Source organism: Thunnus maccoyii, chromosome 7, assembly GCF_910596095.1.
Source record: "Thunnus maccoyii chromosome 7, fThuMac1.1, whole genome shotgun sequence".
NCBI lineage: Eukaryota > Metazoa > Chordata > Actinopteri > Scombriformes > Scombridae > Thunnus > Thunnus maccoyii.
Genome location: NC_056539.1, coordinates 23,265,411 through 23,282,536, shown reverse-complemented (window position 1 = coordinate 23,282,536; position 17,126 = coordinate 23,265,411). Strand labels below are relative to the sequence as shown.

The 17,126-nt window shown below is 42.0% G+C and overlaps 1 protein-coding gene across 1 annotated transcript in view; it reads right to left on the bottom strand.

Annotated features, from left to right (window-relative positions):
• Positions 1-17,126, bottom strand: part of nek7 (NIMA-related kinase 7) — a 65,175-nt gene that overhangs the window by 22,475 nt on the left and 25,574 nt on the right. Inside the window, exons 3-7 of the mRNA XM_042417379.1 lie at positions 11,744-11,884; positions 11,052-11,114; positions 7,052-7,162; positions 1,979-2,087; positions 305-412 (exon numbers count right to left, since the gene is read on the bottom strand). Of these exons, the coding sequence (XP_042273313.1) occupies positions 305-412; positions 1,979-2,087; positions 7,052-7,162; positions 11,052-11,114; positions 11,744-11,884 (532 nt within the window). The remainder of the gene's footprint in view (positions 1-304; positions 413-1,978; positions 2,088-7,051; positions 7,163-11,051; positions 11,115-11,743; positions 11,885-17,126) is intronic.

The window sequence follows — 17,126 nt, the reverse complement described above, 5'->3', positions numbered from 1 at the left end:
CAGTCACAATCAGAGCTGTGTGTCAAATGCCTCTGCCCAGTACTCATCTGTGTAAGGGTGAAAGGTCAAGGCAACAGGAAGTGGCTAAGTGGCCTATGAAGGCGCTAGGCACAGCCCCGGCCAGGCAGCATGACTACATGACACATGGCTCTGGTCTCACCAGGCCTAATGAAACACATCCAACTGCAGGTGATTACTGGGGGCCGCTTTTTGTGACTGTCTGTGTGTGCGTTTGTGTGTTCATAATTGTAGAGTGTGTGTTTCGGTGTACATTTCCAAGTATTTATAGACTACTGTGAATTACCTAGAGAGTGAGCAGCGGTGGTTTTGGAGCTGAAGAATCGTCCCAGTCCCAAGTCTCCTAGTTTCACTACTCCTGTAGCTGTGATGAATACATTGGCTGGCTTGATATCTAAAGAGGAGAAGTGAGGAGAAAAGAGAGGAGAAGGGGAGAGGGGGAGGAGTATATATATCAATCTGTTGCTATAATATTCAAACAGACATTATTAGTGACAGGAAATTTGACCAGCAACATGGCATGTGGTGCAGACATATGATCATTAACAAAAACATTGTATGTCCTTCTTTAATTCAGAGAAAAAATTGTTTTTGGTCTTTGCTCAGAAAACCTGATTACATGCATAAAGTGTATTATCAAAAATATCAATTTCAGTTAATGTGGGCGTTAGCAAACCATTTCTGTTGCCATTTCTAAAGTAATGTTAATGTGACCCGCATCAAGCCTTTGAAATTTACTGCTCCCGTATAATTGTAAGCGGCTTTTGAATAGGCGGTCTCTGTTAAGTGGTCGTTAAAGCTCAGAGCTCAAGGTTCATTAGTGTCCCTGTGCCCTAATCAGAGTCAGTCCAACGGAAGTGCATCACCTGTAGCTCTGTGTGTGTGCGTGCGTGCATGAGTGCGTGTGAGACAGAGAGTGAGAGTGCAGCAGCCGATGCACATGAATCCAGGGTTGATTTGACTGGGTCCTATTGAAAGCATGTGGGGCCATAAACACTGTGTTTTCTGGTCTATGTGTTGTTTAACACCTACAGTTAAGCCTTCTGTCATATTCACATTCACACTCAAGAAAACAGATTTACTGACTTTTATTTTTAGGACTGAAGAGGACCATACTAGAGGTACTGTGTGTTTTATTCTGTTAACTAGGAAATGTGTGTAATCTAAATTACAGCAAAACATTTTCAAAGTATACTGCAATTTCTTAAGATTAATTTCCCATCTTCAAGACATCCGTTGGTTTCAGTTCAATTTAGTATGCTATGAAAATGAACTTGCAGAGATTTTCAACTGATTTGAGACAAATAATCCATCAAAGTGAACCACTGATCACTTCTTTGTCAAAGATTTGCTATTGTTGCATCGTAATGCAGACACTATTTTGATAAGTCTCCCTGTTCAGAAACACATCTCATTTCATCAGGAGGCCAAGCACCCACTAGACAATGGGACATGTCCCAGACGAGCTGCAGAAGATTCTCGTTGTCCCTGTGCTCTGAAGATCAATACACACCTTTTCTGGGACATATATAAATATTATCAAACATGCATGGTATTTTCTCGTTGGTGGGAAAGGACAGTGTGCTACCCCAGACTAATGATGCCTCTTTGAGTTTATGTCTTGCTCTGACATCCTGAGAAAAATGACTGTCTGTGAATATAATTCTGGCAAAACATTGTCCACAGCAGACAACTCCAATAAGGTTCACAAGTTTCTCCAAACAGTGTGTATCATTCATTAATACTCTTGAACTCTTCCAAAACTCCATGATGACTAAATTTACTGGTCCAGAGTAAAGAGAGTAGAGTAGATTATCATACATGTATAATGAATGAATAAGCCAATTTATTCTTCGTATTACTATTTATTTGGGTGTATGTTTATGTAATGTACTGTGTGTGAGTGTGTGTGTGTGTGTGTGTGAGTGTGTGTGTGTGTGTGCGTGCGTGCGTATGCTACCTCTGTGCATGACTCTCCGGGAGTGCATGTGTTCAAGCGCACTGCAGAGCTGGACAAAGTACTTCCACACTGTTCTCTCTGGGATAAGCCTCCTTTGCTTCTTAAAGTGCTGCAAGGGAAATGCAAGTATGCGCGCACACACACACACACACACACACACACACACACACACACACACACACACACACACACCAAACAAACAAACATTAGCATACCTCAAAAGAGGGATCAAATAAAATATTTTAATAGGAATAGAAAAGGGTCTTGTGCAGCACGCAATACAATGTTAAAATGGTAGCAAAGTGTTTAGGTCTGTGTGTGCTTATACAGCATTCATCCCCAGCCTCGGTCCCCAGCTCTGTGACTCCACTTTTAATGGAACCCAGACCACTCTCCTCTCGTTCTCTCCCTTGCCTAACCGAGCCTCGTCTCATTTTCTCTATGGCCTTCAATGGAAAGCACATGCATTCTCAGGAACAAAGAGAAGAAATTTGTGGTACCTTTCAAAACTCTCCCATCTGGCACACAGCTCTTTTGTTAAGTACAGCTTCCAGTGGCACAACGGTTCCAATTGTTTTTTAGTTTATTTATTTTGGAGGGCTGAGTGAGTTGATCTGGATCATCAAGTCTGTGGTGCTTCACTAGGAAAACCACAGCGATGACAGAGCTTTAGCTTAGACATGAAGGTTTACTGATCCACATTGACGAGAATCAACAGCTGATGATATAGTCGTCCTCAAATAGCAATGAGTAAAAAAACTGAGAAGTTGTAAGAAGTTTGGATACCAGTAGGATTTCATGAGATGTCCTCGTGGCTCCATTTGCAAGAAAAGATGACCTATGACTAAAGCCAACATGCATATCCGGCACAAGTGAAGAAAATTTAAGCATTTAGCATAGTTTCTTATAGTAAGATATATTCCTAGCTAGAACAATCAGACCTATAAAACCAATACATGCTGCAATATTTATTTACTAAAGGAAGAACATCACTGAGGACAGTTTAAAATGAGTTTATGATATGTCTTGACTGACTACATATATGTGTACTGTGTGTGTATCTGCATGTATATGAATATACAGGCGATGGACGACACAACAGGCTGACAACCTATTACAACAGGCTGTCTTGACTGTTGGTGCATCAGTCACAAACACTGCAGAAATGTGATAACATGTGAGATATTTGCTAGGCGACGCTACAAATGACACCATCAAACCTTTCTATCATGATGAGTCAAAACCTCTGATGGTCTCAACAAGAAAATTAATGGTAAAAACAAATTATTTAGTATTTCATACACAGTATCTTCATTGTATTGTAAGGGGTTCATATTATTTTGTCTACTGTAGATCGATGTGTCTGTGCAAATGCATTTTTCAAGATTTATTTAGACAACTACTGCTGATACTACTACTGATAAGTACCATTTGGAGAAGGTGTGTTCATGATTGGGAGATGTGCAGGGTCCTCCTGTGGTTGGTTAGGATGCAACCCTGGATTTTAGAAGAGGATTCTCCTTTCTACAAGCCTGGTCCAAACTATCCTGCTTCTCTCCAACGTGTACTCTTATGAGGCTGCAATATTTACTGCATTACATCAGGGTTAAGTACATCTAGTAGGTACTATTGTAATGGAAAAACTTTCTATATCCAGTGAGGACAGGGGTCAAGGAGGAGAAAGGACAGGACTTGACTGGTGGATAGGTTTTCTGCACAAAGTGAGAGAGAGAGAGCCGAAGTGAAAGAATGAGAGAAAACAGAGAGAGACAGAGAGAGATAGATGGGGAGACGGAAAAACAGCACGGGAGTGAAGGGAAGTGATGGAAGAATGCAGTTGACGATAAGAGATAGAGAAAATGGAGAAAAAGTGTGAGAAGAAGAAAGAGTGATAGAGGTAGACGGAGATGGAGAAAGGGAGGGATAGACCTTGGCCTACATCCAAACAAAGCCTCAGTGAGGAGCCATTCTTCCCTTGCCCTCCCATTTCCATATCAGAGGACTGTTTGATGTCAATGGGGGAGCACAAACACCACCACCACCACCACCCTCTTCTCCATGCCTTTAACAGCAAACACTGCACATGCAATATTCTGTAAGTGCATGCAAATCAAGGACCATTTGATTTCATTTGAATTCTGAGATGGTCAGGGAGAGAGTAATAGAGAATGAGGGAGGGAGAGAGAAAAGGAAGAGAGAGCAGTGTGGAGGACGAGAAATCAAAAAGAATAAAAAATGTTAAATTCATGCATCGGGGGTTCTGTTTTACATATGGGCACTGTACCAATGTGTTTACTTCACATTACAGCCCGGAGGGGGATGTAAGGGGGGGGATGGGGGCTATGCCCTAGCACACACCTCTGGACTGCCACTGTTTTATTAGGAAAACAAATCATTTAGATCGGTGTAGGAGACAAATGGTGCAGAGGAGAGGCATGTGCTTGTGTGTATGAATGTGTGTTGTTGTCAGCAGCCATAAGGAGATGACACAGTCTGAATGCTCCCAGCATCCTTGGTAGCTTAGCTTAGCAGTGACGCTCAATGGTTTGTTATCTTACCTCTTCAGGCTGCCATGTTGCGTCTTTGTAAAGTGCATCTCGGAACATTTGCGTGAGTGTGTGTTTCCTGGGTTGTGTCTGCATATTCTTTGCTTACACACTACACCATATGTATGTATTCAGTCTGTGTGTGTGTGTGTGTGTGTGTGTGCTGCATATATAACAGTATGTGTATGTGTGTGTGTGTGTGTGCTCAACCTGCCATGTTCACTCTCTTGTACAGCTAATCCTCGCCTCTCCTAATTTGCTGTGTTGAACTGTACGGATGTGGAGCTGCTGAGTATGACTGCAAACAGCTTGTCGAGCTGTGCTGATACAACGCTGCAGCATCATTTATGCATGGGAGAAGACCAGGCTTTTTACATGCACACCACTAATTTGCTATACTGGCAGGTTTTATAATAACTGAGGGTTTGGTCTAACTCAAAGACGAATAACAGGGTGAGCCTTGGATGTAATTGATTCTACGTTTGAATAACCATGTTCCCTTTTTTTTTGCACCAATTTCAACAACAATGTCCCCGGACTAAAGAGCGAGCAGATCGCGGTTAAGACATGGTCAACTTGACACATTGCTTTATTCTAATGTAGATTTGGTTACATTTTTACTCAGTGTTGACTTTAATAGTTATACCCACAGTAATAAAGAATTCTCTTTTCTGAGAGTGATCTAGCCAAGATGAAAAGCTGACCAGATTTTTTAATTTTAATTTTTTTTGAATGGTATGTGGCCAGTTTTTAACACAAACAAAATAATAATGTAACACGAGCAAAAAGACAATTAAAAACCTGAAATTCCCCCGCAAACTAACAACTATCTCACATTTATTTACACCCAGATTTATCATGTAAGAGATATGAGGACAACATGATTTAAGATTAAATTTATGAACGTACAGACATCACGTGGAACTTTATGACCATTAATCATCATTTTATCGTTAGCAACTTCCTTTTTTACAGTCAAAGCAGCTGTCAGCACATGCTACTGGGATTAAATAAGGTTGCAGGAGGCCTTATAATATTTGGCTTTTGGTTTCAGTGTGGAATGTGTGATTTAGATTGACTCAGTGTCCAGGTAGTCAAAGCCATGAATCGACCACAAACCACAGACCTCCTGCCTCCACTTCTTCAGTTAAATAAGGCCACATCAGCAGTTTGTTGTTTCCAAACCAGCGTTCCTTTGTACAACCAGTTTGAGATACTGTGTTGGACTGGCTATTATTTACTGGCTATTATTTTTGTCAGATATCATCCCTCAAGGCCTGAGCATCTGTCTGAAAATAGTTATCTATTTATTTGATGTGGTATCAAAACACTTTAAACTGAACAATCTATAGTCCATCCAGAAGTTTATATTTTTTCCATGACTAAATCTGACTGGACATAAAGTTAAGTGGTGTAAAGGGTGAACAATAACAACTACAGGAATGACTTTTTTAAATATATACTACTACTACTATTATTTTCTGTCATGTTTGCCTTTATTTAATAGTTGACAGTATAGAGATAGAGAGGAAACATGAGTGGAGGGAGAGAGAGGTGTGACTGCACCAGAGGGAATCGAGCCAGGGATGTTTTGGTTATATGATATGTACCTTAAGTTAACCATTAGGCTACCAGGACATCCCATAAATTACATCATTCAAATATGTAATTTCCATTCAGTCAATAACTGGGGTCTTACTGATTTTCTTTTATGCTGATAATTGAATAGAATAAGTAAAAACTAAAGTAACGAGTATCAAAGGTGATGTCAAACTTTCCATGATAACAAATTAAACCAACAGATTTGATATGCCAATATATAGTCTAAATTGTGTCTCATGTCCTTTAAAGACAGTTTTGATCCTGTGTCCCTCTTTTTACATGCCAAATATGTGTCAAAAATAAATAATTTTTTGAGTATTTTTACATCAAATTTCCTGTCTTTTGTCTTCCTGTAAAATGTTTTCAAAGATTTGATGACTCATCTTGAACTCAGGGGCATATACATAAATGTATCCAAACAAATGTGATTTTTGGGCGACTAGCAAACAGCAGCCATCATATAAAACTGCACTTGACCACTTGGGGTCGTAGTAGCTAGCAGAGCAATATCATAGGGAGAGGTGTGTGTGTATGTGTGTGGCAATCAGTGGGCAAAACTTTGTTTTCATTTCCAAGGAAATGTGGATGAGGTCTGATTCATTCATTTCTCGCTCATCCTTCACTTGCTGATCTGACAACACGTTGAGAGAGGTGTGTGTGGAAGCAAACGGTCATCTACAGCTGCTTTCGAACCAATCCAATCTCAAGGATTTGATTTAAATCCCTCTTGAAATTGTACACCGTCTACTTATTCCATTTAGTACGTCACATTAAAGTAGCTAAAGACTCTAACTTCCGTTTCACTGCAACTTTCAGCCTCTCGTTGTATTTTACGACAACATGGACTGTTCATGAAATGCTCTTCTTCCAGTAGTCTGGGCAAGAGTGTGAGCTAGTAGGGCTGCTGTTGTGTGACGTCCCTTACCTTGATCATACGTGAGAGGTCCCCAGCATCTGCTAGCTCCAGTACAATGTTCAGCTCATTGTCCTCAATAAAAGATGCATGGTACTTTATCACATTGGGGTGGTTCAATTGCTGCGGAAGAAAAAAAAGAAAGGTCAACAGAAGTCTCGTTGGTGACAGTGTTGTCGCATTAAGAGCATCCTTGGTCACACTACCTAATCAGAGTATAAACCATTCCTCGTAAAAGCAACAGACAGTGGTATTTTCCTGCAAACATGTTATACAACTTATATCAAAATAAACCTATCATCTTTGCGGCTGATAAAAAAAACTGCGGTTCATGTCATGGGTTGTGCAATGCACTGCACTTTCACCAGCTAATACCAATTAAAGCAAAACAGTTGAATCCATATTTGGAATCCATATTTGGTAAGTGTGGACCTAATGAGACGGTTTTGTCCTCAAGTGTGACAAAGCTGGGTGACATGTCACAACAACCCCTCTGTCTGTGATGACAACAACCCATGTGTGAGACACACACAAACACACACGCGTGCGCCTGACAGGCTGACAGGGCTGGCAGTCAGAAAAACAAGCATCCCGGGCTCATCTCTGGCTGAGATTCCTTCCTGTTGGCTGGTCAATAAGGCAGGAACAGCATTCCCTGTAGTAAACAAAAAGTCTCTATCCATCCAGAGCAAGAGGAGGGAAGGGAAATAGGGTAGGTGCGATGAAGGGAAAGAAACAAATGACACAGTGACACAGACAAGTAAAAGGAATGATGGAGACAGGGCGGGGTGAAAAGGTAGGGAAAGAGAACAAAGGTGAGGAAGGAAAAAAAAAAGAGCAGGAGAAGCATAAGGTGAGCAGAGTTAGTGTAAGGGGGAGGGAGAAGGGAAGAGAAAAGCAGAGATATGTGGAGAGCTGGAGACATGGAGCTGTGTGGCGTGGCGATGTCAAGGGGGGGGCTGTGATGCGAGCAGACGGAGCGGTGTGACACGCGTCCTCCACTCGGCTCGGCTCTGCTTTCTCTGCTGTGATTAAAGAAATGTTCATGCTCCGGATGATGCCGAGAAGAGGGGAAAGGAGAGCACAGTACAGTACACTACGCTACACTACACTCTCCACTCCATCTCTGCATCCCTCCACAATCCTCTTCCTCACTCGTTCCTCTCTTTCTTTCCTTGTGTCTCCATCTTTCCTTCTCCCTCCCTTGTCCTCTCTCTTGCCAGATGTATTTTTGGCTCAGAGTGGCAGTTCTACACGACTCCGCACTGTAGCACAGCCAGGGAGTGATGACAAGTCCCCCCCACCCCATCCAACTCCCCCACTCTCCCCCTCCCCCTTCCCCCCCAGCCCACTCTTCTTCCACGACTTGAACCTCAGGCGAAGGATATAGAGAAATGTAGAGATATGTTCACATGCAGATGTTTATGTAAATGATGGATGGAACCCGACTGCAATACAACAATCATTCACTGAGAAATATCACATAGAGGTTTGCATGATTATGTAATTACACACACTGGGTGAGACCCACAAGCGTGTGTAATTACTTAATCATGCAAGACTCTACGTGATATATTTGGTGAGCTGGTGATGTGTTTCAAAGAAGAACAAGATACTGACTAATGCAATCTGACAGTGCAAAATTAACCACTGTAATAAATTAGGTTATGGTATATTTATAAATGGAATAACATGCTCATAGGAATACAGTTGGTAGCAAGCTGAACAACAATGGCTGAAAGGATTTCTGCTATATTCTAGTGTAGTTTTGCTGAGGAAGATGAAGTTAAAAAAAACCCATCACCAGTAGAAATTACACCTTGTGTTACACAACATATTGATCATTTTTAACTCACTGAATTTGAAAATGAGTACAATTTTGGGTTGTTTGAGAGCATTAGAGCAAAAACTAAATATATTCTATACTTATAAAAGATATATATTGCTCATAAAGAGACCTAAAGATTGAAGTTTATTTATTGTGTGTGTGTGTGTGTGTGTGTGTGTGTGTGTGTGTGTGTGTGTATCAGGTTAAATGAAGCTGGTTGCTGCCAGTTCTCTGTCTTGTCAGTAAACCACTGGTATGATCTAATCAGATGCAGAACACAGACACGCATCCACACACATAAACACACACACACATTTACAGAAACGCACAACACACAAAAAGAAAGCAAACACACAGACATCATTACGGCTTTTCACTGCTGATTAGGGCAGATCATTAGTCTTCAGAATACAATCCAAGCTTGATAGTAACCACAAGCGAGAGGAATACACAGCTGTGGGATTTCAAGAATTGTGAAACTAGCAGACTGGCAGAGAGCAGGCTATTTCTGCAACCAACATTCCTATCGGCGAGGATTTAGACAAAAGGACAGAGTGAGAAATGAGATTCTCAAGTTGAAATCATCATGCCAAAACAGGAAAATACAGATGAATGAGCAGACACAAACACAGACAGACAAACAAACAAATAGGCAGACTGTTGAGAGCCAGTAAGTGAGTGTGCGCACGAGTATGTGTGTCATTCCAGTCGGTCCATGCCAGTGTGCCTCTCATTATTCTGATTTGGCTGTGTCTCCTGTTGGCCTGTCTAGCGGGGGGTAAGGCAGAAGGACTGTCTCTCTCTCACACTCGGCCCTTTATTATCAGGCTGGCTGGGCAGCGTAGGGCCGGGCATAACTTCCATGTTCACTAGCAATCAGCTTACAGGATGAAAAGATGGGAACAAAAAGCTCTGAGGGGGGGGAAGACGAGGCAAGGAGAGAGGAAGGAGGAGTGATGTAGAGAGAGAGAGAGATGGCAACTGTGCAACAGACAGAATATAGACAGAATAGATAGGAACGAGAAGAAGGAAAAAGACAGAAAAGTGGAATGGAGGAAGAGGAGCCATCTAATGAGAGAGAGCGAGCCATAAAAAAATCAGAAAGAGAAATAAAGGAAATGTGAGATGCATAAAGGAAATGAGAAATGTAGTCACCCGGTAGAGTGTGACATTTAACCCTGCCCTGACCCCTCTTATGAGGTCAGAGATACAGATCCAGGCAAACCCTGCTGTCTCGTGCCGTCAAGTCAATGATCTTCGACTCAGATTACAGCTCTCTACAGGGTCTCGCCTGCATCTAAGTATTGTTGTCTTTGATTGGCCCAAAGAGCCTCGGGAGCTTCACTGAAGTGTTTGAGTGGCACAAACTAATTGGTTTTGTTTTCTTGTTCTGCCTAATGTGAATGTGTGAGCGTGCGTACGCGCACAAACTGCCTGCAGTGCACACACATGCGGGAAGGCTGCATATAAGAAGGGAAACATTATGAGGGATACATGAATGCACATACACGTGCAAACAAACCACAAACACACATACACAACTTTGACACACATCTAGGGTATTGCAGACAGGGGGAGATATTGAAGATGTCATTAGTTTGTTCATCAGTATTTGAGAGGAGCCTGGCTGACACATGTTTAAGGTAGTTTGATAAATGAAAACACTTTATTGGAAAAGAAAGTGAAGCAAGAATAAGGAGCGGGAGGGGGTAAAACATGAAGAGACACATGAGGGAGGCTGCTAAATTTCCATGCTGGTGCACTATTGCCCAGCTCTAAGCATTACAAAAAGATAAAAAGACAATAGTTTTGGTATTAAAAAAAGAGTCAATGTGAGCCTGGAGGGATGTAACACAGGCACATTCATGTGCGCTCACACACACTCACACACACTCTTGCTCAGAGACATAAGGAGACAGTAATACACATGTACTGTACAGTCACACACACATACTCATTCACATTCTCACTTGTGTGCACAAATACTCAAAACACCCTTCTGCATTCATAACCATGCATGAAGACGCATTGCACACACACGCATGTGCCCACAAACACAACGCACAAATCCGAGCCGTCTGGTGCAGATCAATTGTTTTCCTTTGGTGGAAGGTCTCAGCTGAGGCACCTTAAGAGAACAGAGCGCAGCGCATGACGCCGTCTCCCTCTTCTCTGGTTCTTTACCTTTAGGAGATCTATCTCTTTGATGCAATCTTGCCGAGCTTTGGCATCCATCAAGTCGAATATCTATCAAGAGATCAAAAGGGGAGAGAGAGAGAGAGACAGGACAGAGAGGGGTGTTATGACATATTCAAGAAATGGTAAGATGGAGAGATGGAGAGAGAAAATAAGAATAAAAAACACTAAACAGAAAACATGGTTGCTGTTATCTAGAGGGTGGCGTTGCAGTGTCTACAGGTGTTTCACATCTGAGTAACACGCACGTATACCTGTGTAAGGTGTGTGTGTGAGTTGTGGGTATGTGTGTACATGCTCAACCGAAGCAACATATCCTCCTGGTGGTGTGTGTATAACTTCACCAAGAGAACTGCAGAGTCATATTTTAGATAGTAGATTAGATTAGTCATATTGTACTTTTATTACCACACAACAAAAATGATAATAATTCACGTTTAGACGTCTGTATGTAATAGTGGTTCTTCACTGTTGTAACGATCAACAGCAATGGAAAATGATACAGACTAATAGTCAAAAAATAAGAATCTTCTACTCTTTTCTTACATTTCTTTCTGATTTGCCATGCCTGGTTTTTCATTTTGTGTTCGTGTATCAACAGTACCAGGGTGTGGATTCATGACTTTCTGTTTCTGTTCTGAGGCTGTAAAGCTGTAGGTGACACGTTTACTGTGTCTCACCTGGACTTTCTTCAGGGCCACTGATGTGTTGTCTAGCAGGTACGTCGCCCGGTAAACCTCACTGAACTGGCCGCGACCAATCTTCTTCTCAATCTGGAAGTTAGCCAGTGAGTTATGGCCCATATCTGGCTGCAATGGTTTCTGAAAGACAAAAAAATAATCTATTAACGATCGTGCACACAGAGGAGAAAAACAAATAAAAACAAATGGTTTACAGACATTTTGCGTTAACCACGTATTTGCCTCTGAAGTCAAACTATCTCCACATTACTGAAAGAGGAAGAGTTGAGGGCTGAAGGATGTTTGGTGAAACTATGGCAAGGCCCAGCGTCTGTAGTTTGTTTTGCTGAGAGGCTGCTCTAGGCTGCTGATGATTTGACTGGCATTAGGCTGATGTGTCATGCTGTGAATGGTCTTGAGGAATGTGCACAGCACACACTTAACAGCAGCATAACATAACCTCACTGAGCCTATAGACTGTTCTGTTATTATTTAAATAACACCTTGTTACTGAGTGGTTGTTACCTGATCTGACTTTTGACAGGAAGCCTGTCAGAAACCTTTTGTTACTACAGTTAGTAATTTCTTTTTTTTTTTGGTATTTGGATTGATAATAGTAATTAGTTAGACCTTGAAATTCTATCTTGCATCTGCTCGGGAGGCCAATGAATCACCCTTGGCTCCACGGGTGCTGTTCTGGAGCTTAACAGCACTCTGACCTCTCTGTAGTGTAAAAGTGAAAAAAACTCTGCCTACAGGGGTAAATAAAATATTCTATTACACAAATGCAGGCATCTAATCATTGCATCTAACTTGTTTTTTGAGTTCACTAGAATCCAGAGTACTCTTCCGTCCTTTGTCTGCCAAGTCATATCTCTGACAGTCTGGCACTGTGCCACAGACTACAAGCTTCCTTGTCTCTCCTCGCCACAGGATTGGCTGTGCAGGCTGAGACACTCACCTTCCACAATTAAAAAACACTCAAAAATAAACCAGAATGAGCCCCTTGGATATGATGTGTGAAAAAAAGCAGAGAGCAGGCTGCGTGACCTTTCCAGCTTTTGGTAAACTTGTACAAGGCGTCGGCGGGAGCAAACAGAAGGTGACAGATATCAGAATGCCACATGTCACCAGCGCTTCTGCCAATGTGGCCGTGGGAGAAGCTCAGGGGCAAGCGACTTAGGACAGAGGGAAGGAAGACGGAGAGGGGGAGAAGGTCAAATATTAATCTCCCAAGCACTAAAACACACAAGCAGGGAGTGTTATCACACTTGTTCACTTCACTTGCTTTAAGCAGTTTGACAGAGTTACCATGAGCACAGACCAGAGGCTATACAGGATTACCTTAACTGCCCAGCCACCACCAAGGAAGACTGGGAGAGTTTTATTCTGTGGTAACCTCAACTAAAATACAGAAAAAGGGAAAAACGGTGTGGTTTATAAGGCTGTGACTAACAACATTTTTTTTATTATTGACCAATCTGATGATTTTTTTTCAATTAATATTCTAAATGTTTAATCTGTAAAATGTTGGGAAATTTCCCATCAGAGAGCCCAAGGTAAAATCTTCAAATTGCTTGTTATGCCAATTCAACAGGGTTAAATTCAAAAATACTCAATTTATAATGATATAAAACTGAGAAAGCAGAATTTTTTTTTTTACAATTAAGCAGTTGGAACCAGCAAGTATTTTCTATATTTGCTTTTTGAACAACGTAACATAATCATTAAAAAAATGACAGTTGATTTAGTCAACTGTGAGAAAATTGATCAACTAATTGTTTCAGCACTAGTGGTGACCTATAAGATCACACCTAATAATATATTTACGACAGTTGGAGCCTATACGTTGCTCAGGAGAAGCGCTGTCATTGCTTTGTCAATTGTCTGTACACTGACAGGACGAACTACTCAAAGACTGCATAATATATAGAAGAGTTAACCTAAAAATATATCATCAGATACAAACACACACACAGACACACACACACACATACACGCACACACAGAGGGGAGGCACAACTGAAAACAGAATTGTTCACATATGTTTGGAGGGCTGGAGGGGGAAGGGGGAAACCGATTTGAGCATTTCATTGTTTTTTAAAGTTGACAGCCAAAGGAGGAAGCTTGAGCCAATGAGATGCCTTGTCCAATTAACACTGCCGAGGTGTGTGCATTTTTTCCAGCATGACAACGCCATCATCCCGAGCTGTCTGAGAGTCACTCTGACAGCGAGCATGACACACTGCTCCCTACCTTATTGTTCAGCATTACGGCAGCTCTACAAGAAGCTCTGAACTGCTACAGTGTTTCACTAATAGCTAGTACGAAATGCTGTAACTAAAATAACACACTGTTCCACCGGTGACTTTACATAAAAATTAAACTTGCATAGAGGAGAGGCGAAATGTGAAGACCTACAAGGTTTGTCCTTCTGAAAAAGTGGCAATATTGTGCGATGACTTTTCATCATGGTGACAGAAGCATTTGTGCAAAGATGCAGGATGGACAGTTCGAGGTATATAGATTCAGAGAGAGAGAGAGAGAGAGAGGGAGAGAGAGAGACAGAGAGAGAGAGAGAGAGAGAGAGAGAGAGAGAGAGAGAGCTAGAGAGAGCGAGCGGAGAGGACAAGAGGGCATTGCTTTCATTCGCTGCGTGGTAGCTTGACAAATGTTAGCATGAGCCTCTAAAGCGCTGTGACAACCGCCTGCTGAGAGCACAGTCTTGCTAATGTGTCCTGGCATGCCAGCCCCGTAATCACACATTTACATATGCAATGACCTACATTTGCATGTCAGATCGCACACTGTCCGGCATGATTAACAGTGGGCACCTCCCCATGTGGAGTCGCCCTGGGTGGCAGCAGAGGCCGTGCGAGGGCGGAGGAGAGGGCTGGAGGGAGGGCGGCTTTTTTGGCAGCCAAGGGGCCGGGCTGCCAGGCAGGATTATGTCAGCCAGTGGCCCCGGCATTAGACACTTCATTAGAGCTAATCTGTTTAGCAGTGGGCAGTGTATGTAAACTTCACAGGCCATTTGCGGCACCTCTTCGCCCCCTGGCCTGGCCTTCAAAGGGCAGCCAGGCCACAGCTGACTGACAGGCCGTCTCATCTGCCGCACACGGGTGTCACACAATCAGGAGCTCCCAGCTGAAACACAAGGCCCCAACAAACACACTCACACACATAAGGGGAAGTCACAGAGGAGTGACCCTGAATGACGCAGGGGTCAGCGTCTGAACAAAGCTGGGAGAAGAGGGTTACACAGACTACTGCTCATAAGGATCTAAACTTGATTATGTGGAGGAAGAGTTGCCTAGTGGACTTGAACAGGTCTTGAGTGCCGTGTGTATCTGAATGGGTAAAGCATAGCACAAGCTAAGGTTACCTGTATGATACTTTCTTGAGATGTTATGAAAGAGAAGGGAAAGAAAAAATTTTTGGATAAAAGCACCCATTATAAAATTAACGATGATGCTTCGAAAGACTTTAAATCAATTAATTATTTGTTTCTTTCATATCTATTCATTACAATCCTCTGCTATATATGTTGAGACAGAAGAATAAAAACTAGTCATGTCATAATTGGCAGATGACTATCAATGCAGGGTCACATGTCAGATGTCAGACATGATCAATCACTCCAGGCCTATACTATAAATATAGGCTGAGACAAAGAATAATCAGCGTTCAGTACTTTGATGATTACCTTTTCTTTCCAAATTTTGATCTTTATAGTACAGATTTTCTTTTCTTTTTTTTTGACTTAGATTTCATGGCTGTACCATGTGGAGTGCCAGCTCTGCTTATTCTTTGCACTCATGTCATACTGGTTGGTGATAGGGACAAGCTGCAGGGGATGGAGATTAAGCGGCAGCCGTGCAAGGCATTATGGGTAACGTTTGTGAGGGACAGCGTGTCTTGGGTATAAAGGTGACACACAACCACCATGGGCAACTCACTAGCAGGGGGATTCAAAAAGAAAGGAAGAGAGAGAGAGAGAGAAGAGGAGAGGAGAGGAGAGGGAGAGCGAGAGACAGAGACAGAGAGAGAGAGAGAGAGCAGACTGACAGCTCATCGGAGGAAGTGTGATACGGGCTGCCCAATAATGACACCATTGCCAAACACAACTGACAAGACACATGGAGAGTGGAAGAGGGAATGCGGAAGACAGAGAGAAAGAGGGAGATAGGGTGAGAGAGGGGGGAGGGGGGGAGACAAGCAGCAGAGGGCAGAGGGTGTGATGTGACAGCCCAGCAGTGCCAACGGCTGCCGCAGAAAGTCCAGCGGCGGCGGAGAGGTGCCGTCTCCCGTGGAGAGAGACAGGGAGGGAGGCAGGAACAGAAAGAGAGACACACTCAGTACGTCCAAACTAAGTCGGCTAAATCTGAAAAAGCATCTTTTTCTGTTTTGGCACATCATCCACAATGAAATAGTGTTTTAGTCACGCGAAAATCACATTGTTGTTTTTTTTTGTTTTTCTTTTTAAATGGAAAGTGGATCAATCTGGATGAGGAAATTGTAAGCTTTAGAGAACTCAAAAGACAACCTTTTGTCACAGTAACCCTCTCTTTGAACATTAATTTTAAATGTGAATATAAACAATCACACAATAAAGGTGTTGTCATGTTGTTGAGCTGCAACAATTAACCAGCGACTATTTTGATAATCAAATATTTTAGTCATTAGTCATGTGATGATTAGATGCTTTTCTGTGTCATATATGATAGTAAACTGAATATGGACTGTTGCATTTGAAGCCATCACCATGGTCTCTAAAAATTATTATTATTATTAAATTTTTTAAATTTTGTGACATTTTATAGAAAAAATGATGAATCGGTTATTTGAGAAAACAATGGGCAGATTAATCAATAGCGAAACTAATCATTAGTTGCAGCTCTGGTTGTCATTAAGCTGTATTTCTGTTTATTTTGTCAAACCACACTGGGATAGTGACCAACGTTCAGCGCAGCAGCATATGAAGATTAAATCACTGTTTACAACTTTTTCCAATTGTCAAACAACAGAATAAAATATATACGAATGTGAACAATTAAATCTTGAGCTTGGCTGTATCCAAAACCAAAACAAAGGTTTAACCAGCTGAGACAAAGCAAAAGGAACGGTTTTGTCTTTTCCCACTGCTGACCAGATGTTGGCTGCCATGCATAGTTTTGTTGTTTGACAACCAAAATAAGGTGTAGAAGAAGAGAGATTTCAGGTGTTTTGGTGGACGGCAATCTCGAAACATTTAGTGTGGACAAATGTCATTTCACACGTAAGCAGTGTGTACAAAATTATACCAATTCGTAGTCTACATACTCTCCGAGAAAGGGAGGGCTACAAGGAGAGACAGACAGAGAGAGACAGCGACTGGCAGGCA